Below are 24,236 nucleotides of genomic sequence, written 5' to 3'. Positions count from 1 at the left end.
CCTCCTCTCCCAGGCTCAGAGGATGAACTCCTTTACTTACCCTGCTGGGAACGAAACCCTTCGTCAAATCACACATTAAAGAAGCTCGCTGTGTGCAAAAGACTCTTACGCTAAAACAGTTCCACCCTACACAGTGCAGTCAACACAGTTTTTAACTTAAATTTGCAGCTTGTTCTTTACAAGTGCTTGGCAGAGAATATTTATATTCTTCTGACACCATATAAATAATATTTATACAGCTTAGACATTTTGAGACATGCATTAGACTTTAGGTAGTACATATTTCTTGATCATATATGCAAATATTACTGTCAATTAAACTGAGCAACCTTATGCTGGACCATGTCTTGCGTTATCCAGGACGTTTGACGGTGGCTCTGAATCGTCCATGGGAAGGACCAGGCGTGTTCCCCGGATTACGAGTTCATGGTCCCCAAAAGCAAGCTCCCGATCAAGTGCGTCTTCAGAGCTGTTTCCCACGAACCGCCGCGACGTGCCACTGGATGCGACAGAGTCAGTGTTGACGGTGGAATCCCCGTAGGTCAGACTGATGTCCCCATCATTCAAAATGAGGTCAGAGTCATCGTCCTTCAGCTGCTCTTGATTCTGGGCAACAAACAGGAGGAAAGTGCTGTTTAACTCTTCTTGAACGTTTGCAATAACACGGTGGCGGTGAACGAGCAGACAGAAACACCAAATCACAGACTCTCCTGCACCAAGACCATAACCAGATGTGCCACACACACATGTGGGAGCCCAGAAGACTCGCACAATGCACTAACCTCACTGCAGACTGCCTAAAAGGGCGCTCTCAGCTCTTCATTCTGATGCCATAGCCAGATAAGTGGGGAATAGAGTTTTGAGTGGCTTTGACATGACCATGGGAATCACATCACCAACCCATCAAAGCCACAGGAGACCAAGTCTGACCAGCAAACCCAGCTCCTTGAAGAGTGTGGGTGCCCACAGGCTCTGCAGCGATGGTGGAAGAGGCCGCTGCCTATGGGCTCACCAAAGCTGCTTGTCACCCCCTTGCCTCTCTGGGCTGCTCAAACAAGGGCTCTTTATCATTTCAGGAGAAAATCAGCCCCGGTTCAGATGCTGGCAACCCTTTCGGTTGTGAGTGATGCAGCTGAAGGGGCTGCAGGAACAGCTCAACTGCAAGGCTGGAAGAAAGCAGGGGATGGGGAAGATCTGTGTCCTCACAGCTGGGACTGAGGAAGGACACCCATGACAGCTTCACTGAGGAACTACCATGAATACACCACGAGTCCCTTCATGTCCAAACAGTCAGCTGGAAAAGCAAAATGCTCACAGGAATTAGCCCATCCATCAGCCCCAGAATCCGACCTCCCACCAGGCTCCCATGTAGAGCAGCATCCAAAAGCTATGCAGAAATGTAACCACGTCAAACCCCACTGACAGTGTGACAGAAAGGACGGCAATGGACTCACTTCGTATGCCTGCGGACTTGTCAGGCACCGGGCAACAGGCCCACAGCACCCTGGGAGCGTGGTTGTCAGAGGAGGACCGCTGTGCGTCAGCAGAGGCTTTAGATAGCTACAGAGAGGGTTAAGGAAGAAAGAGGAATAGGGCCATGTCGGTGAGTCAAGGGGTGGGATGCAGAGGCACCAGCAAGGGATTCTGTGTCTTGAGGAAATCACAGGATGGAAAGAAACACAAGTCCCTGGAAGCACAAAAATTATTGGGATGAGCAACCTCAATGCAACCAAACACAGCGGGACTCGAGCAGACCAGGACAGCGTCCTGGTAAGAAAAGGTTTAGCAGCATAACTTGTCCCATCATCCTGTGCCTCTCAGCCTGGCAAATCGCTCCTCCACTAATTCATGACAAAGCATTTGAAAGGGAGGAGGGGCACAGATCTAGCAAGAGGGCTACAAATGAGAAGACCCCCTGCTCCTCCTACCCGCCTGCCAGTGAGATGGAGGACGCCCCAGCTTTGAACTGAGCTACCACTGCATTCCCACTGACAGCAAGTGGAAATGGTCATTTCTCGCAGCCACGGACACAAGGAGGCATAAATCAAAAACCAGCAGTGTAACGGGAAAGCAAATGCTGGCTCTTCTGCTAAGCAGGGAGCAAGTCAGGCGCCAAGTTAATGGAGTTGCTCGGAGACACAGGATTTGACACGGCACGCGCCAACCACCATTCAAGGATACTTGTGATCAAAGTTGTACCAGATGCGGAACAGCCAGGCGCTTTCTGCCTTCGTACTCCTCCTCTCGCTCTCCGGGATGCCCTGCAGGAGAGCAAAACATTAAACAGCAGCAGGGCAACGTGCCATGACCTGGATCAGGGCCAGGAGCCCCCACGGGACACCGCGTTATCCCCACAGGGACGTAAAATGACACACACCTTCCCACTGCCTCTTCAGGAGAAACCTTTGGGTTGCAGCGAGCATAAAGGCATTCACGCCACGACGGGCTGAGGGTGCTTCCAGTACCACGCTCTGCATTTAGCGGCATACAACAGCCTTAGGGAGGTGGTATCAAAGCACGGAGTGACCATTTTTCTGCTAGAGCCTTCCAGTTTTTGGCCCTAAGGTTTTAAGTGCCCTGGAGCCAGCGGCTGAGTCCAGACATCACGTTTAATTGCAACTGAGAGGTCCAACCTCCATCAAATTTCGTCTGAAATTTTTGTATGCAAATAATCATGTGTTAGGGGACTCCTGGCTTCCTTTTAGTCAGAGAAAAAAATATAAAATTGTTTGGAGGGGACTATGAATACAATTACGTATTTCACAGAAATTTGGCTTTCAGATTTATGGCTCTGGGATGCCTTTAGCATTTGACACTTTCTCTCCAGGCTCTGAATAAAATGAACCTCCACGGTGCAGAACTCACACCAAAATCAAGTAGAGCCACAGCCACAGCACAACTGGGCTGCAGGTGCACGAGCGAGACAGCTCAGGGCTACCGGGCAGGAAAAATCCTGACGCTGCAGGGCTCCAACATTTATCTCAGCACAGTCAGTGGTTCCTGGGCTGCCACAGAACCACCCACAGGAAACAGTGGGGACAAAAGAGAGGTTGAGGGTACCCATGGGTAAAAGCGGGACAGAAGATGCTACATAAAATGAGTCAGTAAATGGTGTTTCTGTACTGCCCTGGATGCTGGGATGAGGCAGAAAGCCCCCGTGTCATGCACATTTTGGTATTTATTTCAGATCCAGCGAGGGAGAGACTGAATCCATCGCAGCAGTAATGTGGACTGACTGAACAGTCCAGCGCTACTTCTATGCCCTTCTTTCAAACTGAATAAAAGCAAGCCTCATTATAACCACAGAGGGCACAGAAAAGCCATGACTCCCACTGACTGCAAACTCTTTCACCAGAGGAGCTAAAAACCGTCCTACAGCTGGAATGGAGCGGAGCGCAGGCGAGCATTGACAGGGTCTCGATGTAACCCCGGCACCGAGGAGCACAGTGCAAATTCCTCTACAGAGGCTGCCCGGCAGCACCGCACTCACCACGTTCTCCTGATCCGCATCCACGCCGACCCTGTGGAGGAGAAAACAAGGACAGGGTTAGCACACACACGTGCCGCCGTCCAGGGGGGAAGGACACGATCTTCCTCTTGTCTTTTAAACCCAAGCACGCTGCTGTAAGAGCAGGCAAGGGAGAGGGCATGCTGTGCCAGGAGAGCCCTACACGCACCGCACTCACCGGATATTCAGGCAGGACAGCATGGCCGTGGTGCCCCCACCGAAAACCCACACCGTAAAGAAGACGATGAGGAGCGTCGTGCTGAACATCATCTGCCGGGCGTAGGTGGCCGTGTCGCGGATGGCCAAGGCGAACGCCATGGCTCCTCGCAGCCCTGGTGGGGAAGGGACGGCGGAGGAGCGGCGTTATCCCACGGCACAGGCAGCCGCCCCCACCGCAGGCTTCCCCAGCTGGGGTTTACATCACGCTACCCCACGTGTGGTCCTGTCCCTCTGACGAGACACCCACCACCGGAGGAGACCACAGTGCTTTAACAGTGATGATTTAAGCTTAAGCACGCACTGTGAAAGCCAGAGTTACCACCACTCTTTCCCAGCCCAGAAAGGCAAACCCTCCTCCTGCCCCATGCTGTGCACTCAAGTGCAGGACAGGAGAAGCTCATTCCTACGTCTCAAAACCAAGGCATTCACATCACTGAGCCTAAGGGAGCCCTTTCCTGCCCAGCCTCTTCTCCAGACATTGCCCATAAGAGATTTAGAATTGAATAAGGAATATTTCCAGGTGGTCGAGGGCAAGGAATTGCAGATGGGCCACATGGTCAGAGGCAAACATGCAACAACATACCAGCAAACATCATCATATGCTGTAAATTCGTTCCGATCTTATTTCTTCTCCCCAAATTCAGTAAAAATGATAGTGGGTAAATATTGGCAGCTCTTCCTAGGAAGATAGCAAGCTGTATTTGCACACATTAAGGAAATTGCACTTTCTATGTCTCCCATTGCATCCCACCCCTGCACACAGAGCCAATTTCTGCTGCCTGACGGAAATGCCGGGGAGCCTCAGAAACGCCAGTCCTCTGGATGCAAAGATAATAACCCAGCTCTGAGTGCTACAGTAGTGTGGGAAGAGCATGGTACTGCCTCACCAGAGCAAAGCACACATTGCAATTCAGGAATACCATACAGAGACAAGCACAAATATACAAGGGAAATGATGAGAGGGCAGGTTCAATGAGTGAGAGGAGAGAAAAAACCCCATTTCCCACTGTACGCCCTCCCCCACCGGGTCCGTCTTCCACCACAAGAATTATTTGTCCTCTGTGAGGCTCAAGTTATCACAGCTACCACAACCCCTCTGACATTCCCCAGCATGCCGCACTTCACAGCTGGGTTTGAAGCTTTAAGCCAAGTCCCATTCCCAAAGATTATTCAGCAAAACAAAAGCAGCAGCAGTTGAGAAGGGGAGGAAAAAAAAAAATCTAATACTCTTTCTGTTTTCATAGCCTGCGAGATACAAGAATCACCAGCTCCTTCATATTGCTTTTATCTTTGAAGTTGTGTCTTTTAATACCAGCACCCAGATGGCAAAAGTAATCTTGGATCCAGTATTCAGCGCAGCCTTGAATAATATGGAAAATGCTTCCAGCTTTTATGTTCTTTCCTGAACATCATGAATTTGCATAAGAGACGTATTTCATGATGTCTCTCATGAATGAGCTATTTCATCAGCGAGTTAGCCGGTTCCTACTGAAGAGGCACAGCACAAAACTTCAATCTAACCACCCAAAAGGCATCTCCCTGCACCTCGCTCCCTTTACCCCACTGCAGCCCTGCAAAAGCTCATCGGGGAAATTCAGCAGACCCCGCTGCAAACCCATGCGCCAGCATTGGCAGAGATAACATTTTATTTATTGGTATAAACCTGCTTCCTTGCAAAGGGTGAAAATAATTCTGCGCATCTGAGCTGGCTTCCCTGAGACATGAAAAAATTCCTTCAAAATCCTTGTTTTTCTGAGACATACCAGGGCCGATAGCTTGTTTCCATTACCATCAGCCTGCAGAAGGGGAAATTCTTTCTCATGACATCATTCAGAGGCATCTACTGTAGCTTTAACCGTGTTATTTGACCAAAAAAAAGCTTTTTTCATGGTCAACCAAATGGGATAGCAGAAAAAAGGGGAAATAAATGGCTATAGCAGGTGATCCCCATTTGCAAAGCCACCCCTGGTGCCACGCCGCCATATGATGAAGCCTGGTGCTTCAGCACCACGTTCACATCGAATGCTGAGTCCCTGCAGCAGCTAACTCAAATGCCCACAAAAGGATACAAGATGGGGGGAGAGGGGGGGGAAAACCACAAACAGAAAAGCAAGGAAAAGAACCTCCATCTTCTTAAAATAACCAGCAAAGACACCACTACACAGGAGAAATCCCCTTTTAAAAATAAAGCTAGCCTGACTGAGAAAAGCCTCACACATTTGCATGAAAAAACGCAACTTAGGAATGAGGCACCTCTCTTCTTTTCTTTTCTTTTCTCGTTTTATAGAATTGGCTCCAAAGGATACAAAAGCCCCCACCACGAAGGTAGGGTTAAAGACATGGTTCTGGAAGGTGAACAGTGCAAGTCCCATGTAGGAGAAGATAAAGTTTTCTGCCAAGAAATTCAGAAGCTCAAACAACTGAAAAACAAATTAAAAGAGAGTTAGACATAACACAGATTTAACAAGAAAAACATGCTAGCCCATCCATCATGCAATAAATTCTTCTGCAGAAGCAACCCTAGTAAAATCCATCTGTAGAAAGACAGATGCACCTAATTCCGGGTAGAGGGAAGGAAAAAATACTGAACTTGAAATTCACAGAGGCTGAAGGGGGCTGAGGAGCTCTCACCTGCTTAGTTCTGTGTTGGGACTCTGTAGACAAGTTGTTATAGGTGTAATGGGCCTGTGTGATCCCACAGAAGAGTACGGCCACCACACCTGGGGAGCAGAGCATCACGTTAGAGTCCTGGCCATGAAAAGGGAGCCGAGCTTCACCCCAGTAGTGTAGGGGACAATGCAATAACCCCAGAACCCAGAGTAATTAAACTTCTGAAAGCAGAGGGAGAGCCCCGGCTGCAATCGATACCGCGAGAAACAAAACTCAACAGGCCCATCATCCCTGCAGATCTCCGTCCCAGACGCAGGGCTGTGCTGGAGCTTGCCTGTAAAGCCGCACGCTTCGGCCAGCAGGAACGTGCTCCAGGACATCAGGAAGAACAAACCGGTCTCCAGCAACGGGAACTCCCGAAGTTTGGTGAACTTGGTGACGTTGCAGATGGTTAAGGACAATTTGGAGAGAAACTGTAGGCTAAGAGGATATCAAATCCAGCCATGTATTGCAGCAACACTACATAGCCTGCACTTAATAAGACTATGGCATCGCCTTTTATTAATTTAGGCGAAAAAATCATGAAACACTGGGTCTCGGTGAAATGCAGTGCAGACAAAAAAGCAGCTGTTATGCAAACACTTGGAAAAAACAACAAAAAGGATATTAAAGCTGTCACAACTCCAGTAGCTGCTCCCATTGCAAAAGAGCCACTGAATATCCCCAGGAAGATCCCAATGGACTTGAACATCGCTGTGACATCAAACGTGTGGCTGTTGTCACCCGCCGGCTGGTATGCAACAATTGAACTGAAAGAGGGAGGGAAAGCACACTGTGGTGGGTTGACCCAGGCTGGACACCAGGGTCCCACCAAAGCTGCTCTATCGCTCCCCTCCTCAGCTGGACACGGGAGAGAAAATATATTGAAAGGCTTGTGGGTCGAGATAAGGACAGGGAGAGATCACTCACCGATTACTGTCACGGGCAAAACAGACTTGACTTGGGGAAATCAGAGTAGGGTAATGAGAAAGAAAACCTAAATCTTAAAACACCTTCCCCCCACCCCTCCCTTTTTCCCCAGGCTCAACTTCACTCCCGATTCTCTCCCTCCTCCCCGCCAGTGGCGCAGGGGGACGGGGAATGGGGGTTGTGGTCAGTTCATCACACCTTGTCTCTGCCGCTCCTTCCTCCTCAGAGGGAGGCTCCTCACACTCCTCCCCTGCTCCAGCGTGGGGTCCCTCCCACGGCAGACAGTCCTCCACCAACTTCTCCAGTGTGAGTCCTTCCCACGGGCTGCAGTTCTTCACGAGCCGCTCCAGCCTGGGTCCCCCCACGGGTGCCGTCCTTCAGGAACAGGCTGCTCCAGCCTGGGTCCCCCCACGGGTGCCGTCCTTCAGGAACAGGCTGCTCCAGCCCGGGTCCCCCCACGGGTGCCGTCCTTCAGGAACAGGCTGCTCCAGCCTGGCCCCCGCGGGGTCCCAGGTCCTGCCAGCAAACCTGCTCCAGCCGGGGCTCCTCTCTCTCCCCACGGGGCCACAGGCCCTGCCAGGAGCTGGCCCCAGCGCGGGCTGCCCACGGGGTCACGGCCTCCTTCGGGCATCCCCCGGCTCTGGCGTGGGGCCCCCCCCGGGTGCGGGTGCAGATCTGCTCCCCCGTGGAGCTCCATGGCCGCAGGGGCACAGCCGGCCTCCCCGTGGGCTTCCCCGGGGGCTGCCACGGACCCTCTGCTCCGGCGCCTGGAGCCCTCCTGCCCCGACCTGGGGGTCTGCAGTTGTTCCTCTCGCACATTCTCACTCCTCTCTCTGGCTGCAGTTGTACAGGTGGGTTTTTCCGCTTCTTCACTCCATCACCCCAGAGGCGCTGCCGCCATCGCTCATGGGCTCGGCCTTGGCCAGCGGCGGGTCCGTCTCGGAGCCGGCCGGCACTGGCTCTGCCGGACACAGAGGAAGCTTCTAGCAGCTTCTCACAGCTACCTGCTATCAAAACCTTGGCATGCAAACCTAATACACACACACAAGAACAAAACACTCCTTAGTCTGGAGGGAGAGGCACCTCCACGGTGCTACGTGAGGTTTGCAAAGTGCTACGACCGCGGCAAACATCGAGCCTGAGAAATCAGGGAGACAAAACCCAAGTCCCACACTGCAGTCCCCCCGGATATATAATACATACAGCCTGCCCTGTCCTGGGGAGTTTGGGATCCCCTTCACTCCTGGCTGGCTTTCTGCTGTTCAGCCCCCCCTCCTAGGCAAGGCTCTGTATTTGCTCCTTCTAGACATTAGAGAGTGTCAGATCAAAGCCCATCGCTTGCATGATCTCCTGCAAATCCATTTGCTAGGTGACACTCTGTCATTTATGATGGTATTTTGGGTGTTTGGCATCCCCTCTCTATAAGGTCAGGCACTCTGGGATCACAAAGCATTCAAGTGGGAAGCCTACATTTCTCCGTCAACTCCACAGAGGCAGTTGATGTGAATATCTCCTGGAGAACTGTAAGTTATGCCTTTTTACTGCATTTAACGTGCACTACATTGATTTTGCACTGCTCCAAGTTCTGAAGTGAATTTTCTCAGGGTAGCAAGGCAAAGGAACAGTGCAGGTTCACTACAGCAACTCTATATATCCACCAAACTTCAACAGACCTTTGTGATGAGATGGCAAATAGGTCTGCCACGCTGATCCCATCTCTGAATCTGCTCCCTCCTTGCACCAGCCATTCCACTTTTTTACTTGGAAAGGCTGAGATAAAGGGGTCCCCTAGCAATCTCCTAAATTTTAGTATCAACTTCTTACATCACTTTCTTCGATGTAAACTTACTGCAAACATTAACTTCCTAGTTAGCAATCCCTCAGCTGGCTCTGCTAAAACTCTTGCATGTGAACTTTAAACATTTGCTGTTTAACCTCCCGAGTCATGCTGGAATGGAAAGTTACTGCCTCGCACACACATCCTGCACCTTTCTCCCCTAACTACACACCAACATTTTGCTGCAACACAAATGACAATCTTCCCCTTTCCAACACATCACAGGTCAATTCCCTTGCTAAACTTCTTTGCTTTTAATACATTTCATTTTTCTGCATTGCCTTTTACACCACAAGCTGCAGATTTCTCCCTGTCATTTAATTTTTTTCATCAATCCCATTCTCTACTTCCCATTCACCAATGGTTCTTATTCTGGAGCTTGCGGTTTGGGCGGGTTTTTGTTTTTTGTTTTTTTTTTTTCTTTTTAAAGCCAGACTGGTTTTGTTTCCCCTCCATAACCAACTGTTTGGATGTTGGTTTTGCGTTTTAACCCATTACAGTCTTCCTTCTGGTTTTGCTTTTTGCATTGCCAGCTGCCCTTTGTGTGCTTTGTTTCCTCTGCCTCTGCCCATGGGGCTCCCTGGGGCATTCAGCCCCTGTGAAACCTCCCTTCAGAAGAAGCAGGCAGAGACTCTGTGGCTTCGTTTACCCCCCTGCTCCCAAACCACAGCCCCGGCACCTCGCTGCCCACCGGCTTTCGGTTCTGGGTTCAATTCCTCTTCATCCTGCAACCAGTTCCTGCCGCCAAGCCGGGCCAGGCCAGGCCAGGATAGCACGAGGCAGAACAGAAAGGCACGGATCCAGCTCCCCAGGCACAGGAACGGACATTTGTCCAGGACTGAAAGCAGGGAGGAGAGGAGGCTTGGGGTCATCGAGCTTCTGGCAGAAACCATGGAGTCCCAGCCCAAGGCAGCGCCAGCCCTGGCTCCTCGTCCTCGCCCAGAGAAGGGACAGCGCCCGCAGCGCTCGCTTTTACCGCCTGCAAGGAGCTGACGGCGCTTCTCGGGGCAATCACCGAACCCGCACACTCGGCCGGCCACGGCTGGAGCCCTCTTCACCCCCTGGGGTGAGGCATCACCCACCACCAGCTGCCACCCAGGCAGCAGCTCCTCCATCAACACAGCCCACCCCCCCTGAAACTACCCGATTCCCCATCTTCCCGACTCACCCCTGCACTTCCTCACTGGGGAGCAGGTCTTCTGCTTGTGGGAGCAGAACCGTCCCCACATGGGTCCCTCACTTACACCTCTTCTGTGAAACAGGCAAACGCCAAACTAAATTTAAAAAAGGGGAACCATAAATAGGAGTTCTGGACTGCTCTTGGAGGGGCTCTCCTCCCTGGTGCAAGAGGCCCTCACCTCCTCCTTGCACCCAAGATGTGGTTGTGTCCAGGTGACTCAAAGCTGCCCTTGAGATACCTGCCCCAACCGATACCTGCCGTGCTGACCGGGGCTGCCCTACGCTGCTCGTGGTGACCGTGAAGACAAAGACCAAGGCAAGCTTTAAGAGAGGTATGGGCTAACTGCTGAGAAGCCCTTGAGAATTCAGCATGCTGCTGGGCCAGTCTGCACAAAAGCCTTGCGGCAAAATAACTGCTGATTGCAGCTCAGGGCTGCTCTTTTGGTGCAAATTATCTTATTTTAGGGAGGAGGGTGGACTGAACTCAGCATGTGGAAAGAGAAGGAAATCAGAGCAACAGCTACAAAGCTGGTACTGAAAACAGTGCAAGAGGCAAATCACCATGCACGGCGCAGTCATCTCCATGTGCGGAGATCCACCACAAATTTAATTACTGTGATGCCGAACCCACCCACTCCCACCCAGAACCTCCCAGCAGAGGCTGGAGGAGCCCCTCTCCTCCTCACTCGGGATCACTTCTTAAACACAACCTGGCTGTGCAGCATCTACTCTCGTGCCAGCGGTGACACCTCCAGCATAAATGCCAGAGCGATACGAACAGTGTCAGAAACCTCAACAGAAACATTCAGTTCAGCAAACACAACTCATGCGGGTGGCGATACACAGCTCACAATATGTTACTTGCTGCCTCCACCTCAGTAAAACCCACGCAACCAGCACGCCAGAGTGACAAGTATTCCAGAAATATTTTCTGCGTTAGTCTTAGCTATACGTTAACCTGTCATCACTGCAGATATTATATATTTCCAACAAATTCTCATGATGACAACACAGTGGAAACGCAAATAAAATACGTCCTACATGCAGAGGACATAAAATATTAAAGAATATAAAACATTCTTTAGAAAGCCAGCAAGTTTCCCATGTGTTTAGTCCAGGGTACTAACTCTGGCTATAAGAAATACCACCTTCTTGATGCTCGGAAGGTGGGGAGAGAAAGGAAACAGCTGGTTTACCAACTATTTCCACCTAAACAAAAGCAGGTATTTGTGGATGGGAAGGAAGACAGGTAGGAGCAAAGCCATCAGCAAGCGGTTTCAGTGGGATCCTGTGGCTGAAAAGCAGGCATGATGCTTTTCCCATTTCAGAGGGACATGTAAACTTCCTTCTGGCTGGGTCAACTGGCGGTAAAAGCAAAACAAAACTATCCATCACGCAGGGGGAAGTTGTAAGGACAAGCTGCAATCCCAAGCTGCGGTCTGCAATGAGGAGAAGCATCAGAAGGTCACTACAGCTTTTGGGGACGCTTAATATGGAAATCTGCTCTTGCAAACACCAATGCTCCTATTCAACAGGAGCAAGGCCAAGTGGCTCCCCCCAACACCTGACATGTAACATACAAAACAATTAAAAATAAAAACAGAACACACTTACGAAGACAGCACTATGGCGACGGCATCATTGAGGACGCTTTCGCCAAAGAGAAGGGCATACAGCTCAACATCAACCTGGAGTTCATGGAATATGGCAAGAACAGTCACTGACAAATAGAAAAATAGAGAGACATTCAAAAAGGTGCCGTTATTTTGGTGTAATCAAAGACAAAACACCCCTTTTTTCAGAAAGCTGCTTTCCTGCACACCTGTGCCACTCTGCTGCGATGGTGCCAGCTGCCCCCGTGCTCACTTTGGTAGTCCTGCCCTTTAAGATTTGTATTTGCCTTATCATTTCCCTCCTCCTTCTTTTACTAAAACACACCCTGGGCATTAGCTCTATTAAGTCTTCTGTGGGCAGACATGAGTAAACTCTGCTCTGAGCTTCCTGAGGGTCTGAGCTCGTGGGCTGGACCACCATGCTAACACGAGCCACCCCGCTTTTGGGCTGGCGCTAGCCCAGAGCATCAGGCAGAGCCTTCCTCCACCTGCAGAAGGCCAAGAGGATGCAGGCTTGCCCAGGACAATGGCTGTCCTGTCCTTCCATCCCTGATACTCTGAGAAAAATCTTCAGATTCAACTCAGGTTGACACACTGGAAATGCCAGCACTGATGTGTAACATTTCAGTCCTAACTGGAAAAAGCCAGGCATCAGCTCCGAGTGGGGGTTTCTTGTGATTTACAGCCACATGGCAGAGATGGGAGCAACCCTCAAGCCCTTCCACGATCCAGCAGCTCCAAGAAGATAATGAAAACACAGCAGGTCTTGCATATCAGCCTTGCAAAAAAACCCACAACATCTAAAGCAACCCAGATGCAACACACGGTGCATCGTGCGCAGCTCCGTCTGCCACAGAGGGCTAAAGTAATTTCAATCAACTTCACTGAAAGTCCTTTAAAAGAGCATTCAGGGACTCATCTGTGCACACAGAAGGGGGTTTAATCCACTTCCACTCAGGGAAATGCTCCATTTTTACCTGTGAAATCTTCTTGTTCCTGTTTCGAAGCCTGAAGAAGGGGCACAACGCTGACAGCTCATCTGCAGCATTTCTAAGCATTACTTCTACCTACAGTCCTTGCCTGGCCTCTGCCCATCTGCCACCAGATCTGCCACACCACCATCCATGACGTCTGTGAGATGCTCCCCGCTTTGTAAACGTGCCCCCGACTCGATGTCAACATGCCCGCTAAGTTACAGGGAGGATGCTCGACCTCAGCCACAGGGGAACAGCTCCCCACTAAACTAACCAGTGGCCTAAACACACACCCATCCAAGATATGCTCAGAGAAGATGGGAAATGATTTTAACTTATTTTTTAATTTTTTTTGTTAATAAAAATATCAGCAGTAATAGCCACACCACCACCTGGCAAATCTTAGGGAAACGTAAAAAATAGATTATTAAAAATTCATGGGGAATGCACATCTCGCATCCCCACCTGGCAGCCAGTCGTGGCTGCTGCCACGTTATGCTGCGGTTATGTTGTGCGGCATTATTCTTGCATATATGCATATACACACAATGCTCCTCATTTTGCCTTTGAAAACAGAAATGAGTCATTGTTAAGAAGAGCAGGTACAAGTCCCAATTCATCTGGAAACGACAGCCACTGGCACTTGTTTCAGAAGGGCAGACAACTTGGCTTATCCAGGCGTGCAGCCTCTCCCTTCCAAGCAAAACTGACCAATATCTGCATTTTAAAAGATCTGCCAAAGCTCCTGTAACATCGAGAGGGGGGTGATGCTGCCCACCAGCCCCACCACACTGGTCTCAAATGAAGTAGCCAGGCTGCAAAGGAAGAAATTCAAGCCTTGTTCAGCAAAGGGCTGGGGGAAAGAGAGGCCTGCATTTGTGGCCCTGCATTTTTAGGTGAAGCTGGAACATGCAAATAAACAGCTACCGTGTAAAAGCAATTGTGAACTAAATAAAATTCAGTTGGATGAGGCATGTGTTTCACAGTTTTGATTTATAAAGCACATCAGTGGACCGAGATGTCACTACTGTCCTCAGCACTGCTCATTAAGATCAACTTTCAATTAGATCAGCACCTTCCAATATTCCACGCAAATGGAAGCGGAAGAAAATTGCTAAACTAACTAAAACTATCAGCTGAACCCTCCCCACATGACACAACTTGTTCTGTGTCAGCTGTCAGCACAGGATGGCAGAGACACAGTGGACCTGTCCCAAAACCCAGCAAAGTCAAGAGAGAGGCTGCCTAGGACTTCACTGCAAATAAAGATTGAGGAAAGCAGAGGTTTGGAAGGTATATTACACATAACTGGAAGGAAATAAAAAGGCATGGAGACAAATTTGACCTCTAAGAATGTCACAAATAAATCAAACTCCAAAATTAAGACGGAGGGAACTCAGAGATATTTCTTTCCCTTTTCACCACAACTCAAAACAGATCAAAATGTAGGTAAAATGAGGGAAAAAATAACCATCTAACATACCTGGGTCAGTAGCTGATACGATGGCACCGAACAGGAGGCAGTCAGTGAAGTAGAAGTCTCCCCCGAGCTGCCCAGTGACTTTCATCAGCGCCACGCAGCCATACACGACAGAGCTGGTGATTAGAAGAGGCAATTACTCATCTCTGCAGTACATTAAAACGACATTCAAATGGGCTCGATTCCCCTGAATTTGCCGGATTAACCCCCAAAGTTATCCAAATGCCGGAACAATGAAGAACTGGTGAAACCCCAGGACCACGCACATCAAAGCACCCACCACACTGGAAACACGGTGCCAGGGAGGAACCGGGACTGAAACTCCTCCACGAGCATAACATGGCTAAAGAAAAGCAGCAGCCAGGCTCCTGCGGTTTCATGATCGCTTTGCAGTGTTTCACGTGCAGACCTTGGCCTGACTTTGAAATGGCTGAAACTTTCAGCGAGGAACAGATAATGCGGATGCTGAGTTTGCTTGAATCCACCGGACTCTCCAGTGTAAAACACTCTGCGCCAGCCTGCACGCTACTGTTCAGAGCGGGAACCATCTAGCTCCGTCTACGCACAGGGATCAACATCTGAAACACAATCTGTGCTCGCTAGGCACCTGCTTCCAGCAAGTAAGGACAGGACATGCGTTTACAATCCTGCCCTTCCTGTATCTCGCACTTCTTAGGGCTGTGCTTTCAATAATTGGAAGCTACTGCCTGTTTTTTCAAGACAATCTTCAGAGAAGTGTGAAACTTTCCTTGCCACGTATATAAATATTCCGTATGGGATGCTGACAAAGCACTATGCCATCGGACAGCAATCAACCTGTCCACACAGTGAAAGTTTGGACACTAAATAATATTATTTGCTGCTGCTGAGCAGTGGGAGCAGAGAGCCTGTGTGATCTTCCAGGGCTGGGATTAGCGGCCGCAGCTCTGGGCTCAGAGCACTGCCTCCGAGCACAGCTCAAAGCCCCACAGAAGAACCAGACCAGCTCCAACACTCACCCGATCACCAGGCAGGAAATTGCGGTGCCGAGAAAAGCATATGCTAGGATGGATCCCAAGTTTCTGAAGAAGTGCCTCTAGAAGGAGGAGAAAAAAAAAAACAACCAACAACATGAACTATATTTTGCTAACAATTTATTTTTTCAAGCCTTGCACAGGCACCCATGCAGTGTCCGTAGCAGCTTGGGTCTAGCTCAAATGCCATGAGCCGGACAAGCATGGCTGAACGGTGCCCAGCACAACGGTGTACACCACCGGACCAGCAGATGTTAATGCAGCATTAATAAACATGACCATATCATTTTCTTGCACCCATGTATTTCATAAGGTGCTGTTCCAAATCCTGGGAACTGATTTCCTAACGCAGCAGAATTCCTCCTTCCTTCTCCTGCAAGCTAAACAGGATCATTTTCCTCTCCTTCCAAATCAGCATTTCAGAGTGCTGCTGCTTTCTAAAACCTTCCCACCCTCCTATGTGTTTTGAAAGCAAGGGTGGCTGAAATGGCCCAGCTGATCTCAAAAACCCCTGCGCAAACCCATGCTGGAAACGGTTGAAGTTGCTGACCCTTCCCGGGGCAGAGGGATGGACAAGATCGACTGGGGCACTCTCAGCCCTGTTCCCTACAATCCCGCCTGTACTGGGGAAAACCGTACCCAGCTCCGCAGCCTTGGCCTGCTGAGCAAGCATTAAAGCACTCTCAAGTATTAAAAATGCTCCGGAGGCAGAGGAACTAAAACGTAGGCACTGTAAAGGCACGTACCCTTTTCAAGCTGTAGCCTGCATAAAATATAATTGGAGGAAGCAAAATGTTGAAAAATACTTCAGGATCAAAAGTCACCTGTTAAGGGGAAAAAAAAACAACCAACAGTAAAATAGTTTGTTAAGACTTTGCAAGACAAAACACAAATAAGAATGTCATATAACATATATGTAGTAAACCCTGTACCCCCACCAGATGAAATGGTGTCGGGTCAACACCGAGGATGTGTCTGGGATCTTTTGGAGACACAGCCCAGAGTCTAAACATCTTAAATTAAGATCAGCTGAAACTAGAGTTTCATTACATTGTGTTCAACTTATAATTTAAAGCTGATCGCAATCTAACCGAAGTTTAAAAAAAAAAATAAAATCACTTGATCCAGCAGATACAGGACCCGACCCCATGGAGGTAGCGGGGAGCATCGCTCACCCCTCTAATCGCCGCCTCCCTTACCTTTCGCAGCATCTCATTATCCTGGACGTTATTGAGCTCCTGGGCGCTGATTTCCCCCTTCAGGGTGTACTCGTAGTACTTTCCACTGACATTCACCAGCAGCGTGGCAGGACTGGTCTGCACTTGGCAGCTCAGCGTCACGTTGTTGACGTCGCTGGGGACATGGATGCCGTAGCGCAGGACCACACCAACCAGGACCCCTGGGAGGGACACGCATCGGTGAGACGAGCCATGGCAAACTCCTGGGACCATATATTTGAGCATGGATGTGGCATCAGGCATGCCAGGACTCTGACCCTCTGCTCAGCTGCTGAGCACAACCACCATTCACATAATTGCCCGCGCGATATTAAACCATCCACCATGAGCCATGCAAACGCTCCGTGCTCGTGCTGACTTTCTAACACCAACCGTGGACGGGTCCTGAAGGCTTTTCATTACCCAGTAACCAGTCAGACCCTTGCCCTAGTGCAGCGAACGGCCAACACTGAGGGCCTGCTGGTTTTCTTAGGGCAAGCACTCTGGTGTTGCTGGCACACAGCTGGGGACCTGGGCCGGGCACCGCTCACGTGTGCCCAAACTACACACGTTGCATCTGGAAACTTGACGGGATTGTGTTTTGACACTACAGAAATACATTAAAGCCTTAATTTTAGTAGAGGATTAAAAACAGTACTCAGCAACCATCATGAGTGATTTGAGGACGCAAGCATCCTTCGTAAGACGCTGCAGCACTGCACAGCCTCCTCCTGCACCAGGGAGCTTTCGTAGCACGCAGCAGAGATCCCCATCTTATAAAAAAACGTGAAAGTTTTGCTTTCAGGCCAACCACCCAGGTCTGCTCCTTGCACCCTGCAAGCTTCAGCTCTGCGCCACGCGCGGCAGCCCCAGGGCAGCCCCACAAGCCAACGCTGCCTCCGGCTCGGCTGCTGCGCCGGAGTATCATGGGGTGAATTGCAAGTCAGCAATTTACACAGCACTTTTTGTCTGCAGCACAGCTGATGAGCTGCTCTCGGAGGTCTTGCATCCAGATTAATGGCATTCACACGGCACAGGCTCCTCCAGCTCCTTCTCACCCGCACGGTGTGCTGAGGGCTCTCCCGGCAGCGCTTTCTGACATCTGAAGGCTGGGGAGGAGGGAGGTCCCACAAGACATCCTTCCAGGCAGCCTTCAGCACAAAAGGGTTTGGAAACTCCTTGATTAAGGCAGCGCTGAGCTGCCACAGAAATCCTGAATCTTAAACCCATCTCTGAACCACACATTTATGAAAAGCTTTCAGACACGTGGGAACTAAACGGAGACCACGACACTCAGAAGGCTTCTCCATTTGCCGCCCAGGACGCCCCGGCTTCTTGACTGTTGCCTTAATTAAGATCTTGCTCTGTGCTTTCCTACAGGCAGGGCACAACCCCGACCAAGGGGAACACAAAACTCTTCCTCCACTGCCATCTCACAGGAGCAGAGCTCGGGCAGGAGCTCTGCCATGGCTGGGCAGGAGACTGCTGGGCCCCGGTGCGTTCAGCATCTCCTGCAGCCAGTTCCCAACCCGCTGCCCGGATCTTGCCTTCTCTTCCCTTGACAGCAGTTTTCCAGGACGAGATTTGCTCATTTTGCTGATGGCCAGAGGAAAAGCCCCCACCTCCCACCCCAGGGGATGTTATGCACAGCAGGACCACTCAAGCACATATCCAGGCCATGAGCAGAGGCAGAAGAATCGGCTGCAGAGACTCATCACTGCTAACTCCTCACACCAGTGACACAGACGGCTCCTCTCAGGGACCAGGCTTACAGACCCCGGAGCTGCTCCCAAAACCCAGTCCCTGGTCAAATACAGCACTTCTGCAGCACAGCTGAGCTGCTCTCGCAAAGCTACCGATGCTTTTAAGCCATGATCAGTCAACTGGGCTCACCACATGCTTTGGGCTTTATCCTGCACTGCACCATTGATGCAGAATCGCTCCAACAGTAACAGAAAAGGTCCCTCTTTGTGCACAACCAGGCATGGTCAGCTCCAGCAAGGAGAGCTGCTTCACGGAACGTCACACTGTGCAGAGCACCTGAGAGCTCCTTTTACACCAGCATCACTAACCGGGGACACCAAAGAGGAACCCTCTTGCTTACTTTTCTGCTAGCCTCTTAGGTCCTGTGATCTTCCAGTGCTCCAGAAATATAAGTATGGAAACAAAGGCAAGGATGTCAAGAACATCGAGATGCCACAGCACATATTTACATGAGCATGTGGTGGTGGAGTGCACAGCACCAAACACCCAGGTTTCCTTTCATCCAGAAGATAATGACACCCAGAGTACCATGGGAGACAACAAAAACTCTTCACTGGGATAGAGCAAGCTGCAGAGGGTTATTTACATCTGCTTATGACAATTAAGCAGCTTTAAACAGTTACAGTGAGAATTCAAATGAAAGGGAGGAAAGCTAGACTGGACAGCTCATTTACCCTCTATCCTTGCAACTGTTCCGCCACTCCTACGGAGCAGGCAGCACCAGGTCCACCACGCTCTGCCAGCCCTCCAGAGCTACCTGGGGTGGCTTCTAAAAAGTTTTTTTTTTTTAAAAAAAGTTGATTGTGGAGCTTCACATGGGAGTCAGAAACCTCCAACCACAGCAGCTGCCTGTCTTTTCTCAGCTGGAAACCCACGCAGCGATCCCTTTAAATGCCCAGGCTCAGTGCCTTGAGATGAGAGGCAGGAGGGACGGACAGACAGACAGACTGCTGGGAATTCAGAAAGGATCCTGACTCACCCACCTCTCCACTCTTAATCCCTGTCCCAAAGCAGCGCTTACATCTGATAGCACCCTGCTTGTCCTCGCCGTCTCGCTTACCCAGGCAGCTGTTCCCGGCCCCGCGTGCCAGCCGCAGACAAATTCCCACTCCGGCCAGGAATAGGATAAGGGAAAAGGGATGTATAAACCTATGCTCTCTGACAAGACCGCTGTGCTTGGGACTGCAAAAATCAGGCATTTTATCTTGCCCTGTAACACACTGCCTGGGAGGCTCCCAGAGCTGTCCGGACCAGGCTGAGAAAAGACACCCACGTGCAAATACACATCCACGCAAAGAGCTCTTGGTGTGCAAACCGGCCAGCAGCGCGCCAGCGGCTCCCGCCGCGCAGACACCGTCAGAGTTACTTACTGGGAAAGCATGCTGCCGCTCTGCTTAAAGCCAATTACTCTGTCAACTTTAGGATGACCCCACCACCGGCCCCTCCTGCCCAACGGTGGATCTCTAATCAACCCTCCCCACCTAACGATGCTCAGCTGGAGGCACCTGGGACAAACCTGACTCACATGCCAAGGTGTTTCAGACACCAAACCCAGTCCTGGGCTCAGGCTACCTGGACCAAGCCCAGGGGACCATGCAAGTCCTCCTGGTTCTGACGGTCTCTTAGGAAATGGTTCAAACTCTCTTGGCGCTCGAAGGGCTGTCCTAGCAGCAACCTGTGAGCTGCTCCGCCAGTATCGACATGCTTTGGCAGCCAAAAGTTTTACAAAACTGAGCCCTGGGAGGGAGCAGAGCAGAGGGAACCTGACACCGAGGAAGCTGTCAGCCAAAAGCTGCAAGGAGTAGAGAAGCTAAAGGCTAAGCTGGTAAATTAATTGAGTTCTTTTATGCAAAGTGCAAGAGATTATTTTCATTGCATTTCTCCCAACTTCATTAAAAAGAACAAAAGCCCATGGGCTTTTTTTTTTTAGGTGCTGTTGAACATTTCCGAGGTAAGGTTTTAAATGGAGACTAATATATTACCATTCAGGCACTTAACAACAATGGAAGCATACAAGATCCCCAGGCGAGCATTAATCTGGACACTAAAAGGAAAGAAAACTGTAGTGAGCAACTGAAGACATCCTGACAACAAGCAATTTAGACGTACACAATCCAGATGCCAAGTAGGAACAAGTACAAGGAAACTAAAATTCTAGAGAAGCTCCTGCCACATCCACCATCAGACCCTGAAAAGAACTGAACCAAGATTGTTCAATTAATCATCCTAAATGTCAATTACCTCGGATGTGGGAACTTCATTTTAAACATCAAAATGAAACTTAGAGGCTACTAATCACCTATTGCCCATCACCATGAAATGCCTCCAGCCTGTGCCCAGCTCTTGAACATCAGTTCTGAGCCGACAGTGTAATTTGTAAGATATGAATCCACTCAGAGCAACAGCTTTTAACTTACAGTAAAAACACAGACACCAAGGAAAGTCTGATGTATTTCAGCACAAAGAGATGTATGCCAAAGTTTTATCTGCCTTAGTTGTTGGGATTTTTTTTTTAATTAGAAAAAGACAAGCTTTTACAAATTGCTTCTCTTGCCCAGATTTCAGGTTCTGTTTTGCAAGCCTGCATGCTGCAGCAATTCCACATTTTCAGGGGGGCTGAAAGCATCACAGGGGGCCACAGTACCTGCTTTGCTCCATGCAGCTTTTAAGTTGTCGCTGTAAAACAGCAGCATCTCACCACTCCTTGGAAAATTACACATCCCTTTTCCTATGGCAGCTGTCACAACCTGGGAAGCAAGTGCCAAAAGCCTTGAAAAAGCAGGGAAAAACTTGGGATTTTCTGCATGACCAGATGAGTGACCTTACCAATCTCACCAGCGATTCTCTAAGCACAGTCTGCAAAAGAGCAGACAGAAAAGATGCATTTTACGGATCGGCAGGAGACCAAAACAGACCGGGTTATCCTCTGAGAGCAAGGGGAGCACTCAGGTGGGTCAGGGAGAACAGAGGACCAAGAGGAAGAAAACTCCAGGAGAAGAACAAGGTTAAGGGCAAGTTTGAAAGCATGACAGGAATAGAAAGTCCATGTGTTGGCGAGCTCCAGGGCAGCAGGAGAAGGAAGACCTTCCGTGCTAGAAGCATGTGCTCCTGCAGCACAGCTCCCGTGCCGGGGAGGTGACCACACCTGCCCTGGGCAAAAGGCCAGCAACGCCCGGCACCTGCCTCAGCGGTGGCTTGCAGGAATCTGAAAAGGCAGACCAGTATTTTGTGCCTCTGGGCTGACACAAGTGTCTCCACCCCTTCGTTTGGGAAGGACACTTCCAATTAACTGAAACTTAGGATCACAAAAGCCAATGGCCCAAATGGGTCAAGTCACAGCCTTCAGAGCAAAGCTTTCTGCTGGGCGGGGGACTCGGCCATGGTGCTGCTCTGACCAAGCTTGTACATCACCCACAACCAGCAAGGGGAAGGACTGTACAGAGGAGAGACACTTAAACCACAGAACTCAGCAGAAGACACCTTTTCATCCTAAACTCAACAAATCGTGTCTAGATAGGGATCCATGGCTGCATTCATCATTCCCCCAGACAACTCCCAGTCCTGCTTTGGTTGAATTCCAAGTCATGCTAGGTAACCCAGGCAGGGCCACATATGGCATCTCCATACAATGGTTCAGGCCACTTCACAGGGCCATGTCACCTCAATAAATCACAAGCCACCGTTCAAATCCAACCAGCTACGGACCTGCTCCCCCCACCCACAGCCTCACTCCACTTCTTGTGGGAACACAAATGGGGCACCTCACCAAAGGTTCCCGTCACAGCGAGAGGAGGAACACCAAAAGTAGGAGCTCCCACACACAGGTCCCTGAGCAGAAGGACATGAGGCTACTGTCCTTGCGGGTCCCAGAGCATGGCAAAGGGTGGGAGCATCTCCCCAGATGGCCTCTCCACTCTTCTTGGACAGCTTCTGGAAATTCAGGCACTCTAAACATAGGCTGGAAACACAACCCTTGGCCCCAGCGTGCGGGATGCAAGGCTCCTGACCAGTGCAAAGCCTGATCTATGGTGTCCCAAGGCCTCATGCTCAGCCCTGGGGCCGGAAAGCGGGACTTGCCGGTGCTCAGTGACATAGTTTCAAGGCCACTTGGCATGTGGTAGCCCCCGACCCTGCCAGCTTCACCCACACTGCAGCTGCCCTGCAAGGCTGCCTGGGAAAACCCAACCAGTTCCTCACTGCCAGAGATTTCAGAGCAACGCTGCCCTCGACAGCCCTCGATTTCTGGGGTTTGGCAATCAACCAACCCCCCGCCTCCAGCAACACCCAGATAACGCTCAGCACGGGGTGAACCTGGACGGGGCGAGCCAAGACAGGCGAGCCAGGACGGGGTGAACAGCCCAGCCGTCCCAGCGAGACGGGAGCATCCGGCTGCAGCTGGGAGGGGATGTGGTGTGTGTTCCCGGAGCCCCGCGCCCCTTCGCCCACGCGGACGTCTGCAAACAAGCCCTTTTGTTGCCCCTCAGGGCAAGGGGCCACCAGGCACCGAAGAAGGGAGTGGCGGGCTGCTGGTCCCCGCTGGTGGTGCCATGAAAACGGGCGGCCGGGCGCCAGCCCAGGTGCTCCAGTTGGCCCAGAGCAGAGCCGGGACTGGTGTGGATGGGGCTCCCAGTGCTCAGGGCAGGGCGGGCGGCCGCTCCCGCTCTCCCCTCGCCGCACAAGCTTCCCACGGAGGGGAGTGCGTGGGGGGGGGGGGAGGCGTGCGTGGGGGTGCCGGCGCCCCTCACCGTAGATCATGGCGAGGCCGGTCTCGTGGAGGAAGCGGGCGCGGCGGTGCTTGAAGAGCCAGATGGTGAGGATGGTGAGGGTGAGGAGCAGGATGAAGACGAGCAGGTTGGCGCTGTCCTGCCGGTGGCTCTCCTCCGCCGCCTTCTCCGACACGATCTCCTCCTCCAGCGCGCCAGGACGCGCCGCCACCACCTCCCCGCCCGCCGCCCCCCGCGCCCACAGCCCCGCCATCGCCGCCATCGCCAGCCCCGGCCCCGGCCCCGCCACCGCCTCGGTACCGGCCCGGCCCCGCCGCCGCCACCAGGAAGCGGCGCTGGGCGCAGGCGCTGCGGGGCGGGGACGGCGCCGCCGGGAGCCCGGATAGGGACGAGGCTGGGCGGGAGAGCGCGGCCGCCGGGCTTGGAGGGAGCTTTGCGGCCGAGACAAGGGGTTTGGGGTGTTTTTTTTTTTTTAAAGCTAGCGAAGAAGAGCGTGGAGGGGGGAGCGGCGGGGGGCGAAGGCGGCGCCCGGGAGGCGGAAAGCGGGTTGCGGGCGAGCGGGGGGAGGTTCGCCCGAGGGCAAGGCTGCCTGGTTGTGAGGGAGGCCGCAAGCCCGGGAGGGGCGGGGATCAGGCCGCAGGGGGGTAAGGGACAGAGGGGAGGCTTGCAGGGGTGCTGGGAAAGGGCTTGCAAGGGAGAAAGCAGGTTGCAAGGGTGCAAAAAGGGGTTTGCGAGGAGGTGTCCGGCGTGCAAGGTGTGCAGGAGGAAAAGAAATTCCCAAAACAGGCGTGCTGCAAGGAGGAAGCTGTGCACGGGCCTTGCCTTTGCACAGCCACGCGCAGGAGCGGCTGGCGGGGGGGCTCTGGAGGGGTGTGCTGCAGGCCGCCCCTGTCGCAGGCTCCCGGGAGGACGGGGCCATGCGCGTGGGGCCAGCGGCAGCCCACGCTGCTCTGCAGAGCCAGGGCTGGGGGGGCATGCTGGAGGGCCGCGGTGTGTTCACAGCGTGCCAAGGTGTGCGGGTGGTGTCAGGAGCCGCGGTCACCCCCGAGGCGGGATCAGGGTAAGCTTCGCCCCCGTGTTTACCAAGAAATAAGTGGGATTAGTGCAGCCGGTGGGGTCAAGGGCTGTG

General features: G+C 51.6%; 1 protein-coding gene across 2 annotated transcripts; it reads right to left on the bottom strand.

Annotated features, from left to right (window-relative positions):
• Positions 1 to 330: 330 nt before the first annotated feature.
• SLC9A6 (solute carrier family 9 member A6) lies at positions 331 to 23,491 on the bottom strand (the record flags this gene model as incomplete). Of its 2 annotated transcripts, none has more annotated exons than XM_082004094.1 (16): positions 23,129 to 23,491; positions 16,602 to 16,801; positions 16,149 to 16,226; positions 15,388 to 15,464; positions 14,393 to 14,505; positions 11,937 to 12,042; positions 7,005 to 7,146; positions 6,672 to 6,777; positions 6,359 to 6,447; positions 6,034 to 6,147; positions 4,311 to 4,422; positions 3,687 to 3,840; positions 3,491 to 3,521; positions 2,182 to 2,261; positions 1,455 to 1,560; positions 331 to 606 (listed from the first exon to the last, which is right to left on the bottom strand). In XM_082004094.1, the coding sequence occupies exons 1-16, from the start codon at positions 23,367 to 23,369 to the stop codon at positions 331 to 333; spliced, it is 2,025 nt and encodes a 674-aa protein (XP_081860220.1). In that variant the 5' UTR covers positions 23,370 to 23,491. The 2 variants fall into 2 exon arrangements, with proteins under 2 accessions (XP_081860220.1, XP_081860221.1); XM_082004095.1 differs by having other exon boundaries at positions 16,698 to 16,801.
• Between the last annotated feature and the right edge of the window lie 745 nt (positions 23,492 to 24,236).

Source organism: Phaethon aethereus (assembly GCF_964289735.1).
Source record: "Phaethon aethereus genome assembly, chromosome: 10".
Taxonomy (NCBI): Eukaryota; Metazoa; Chordata; class Aves; order Phaethontiformes; family Phaethontidae; genus Phaethon; species Phaethon aethereus.
Note: the sequence above shows the minus strand (reverse complement) of the source record. Positions and strands in the feature narration are given on the sequence as shown.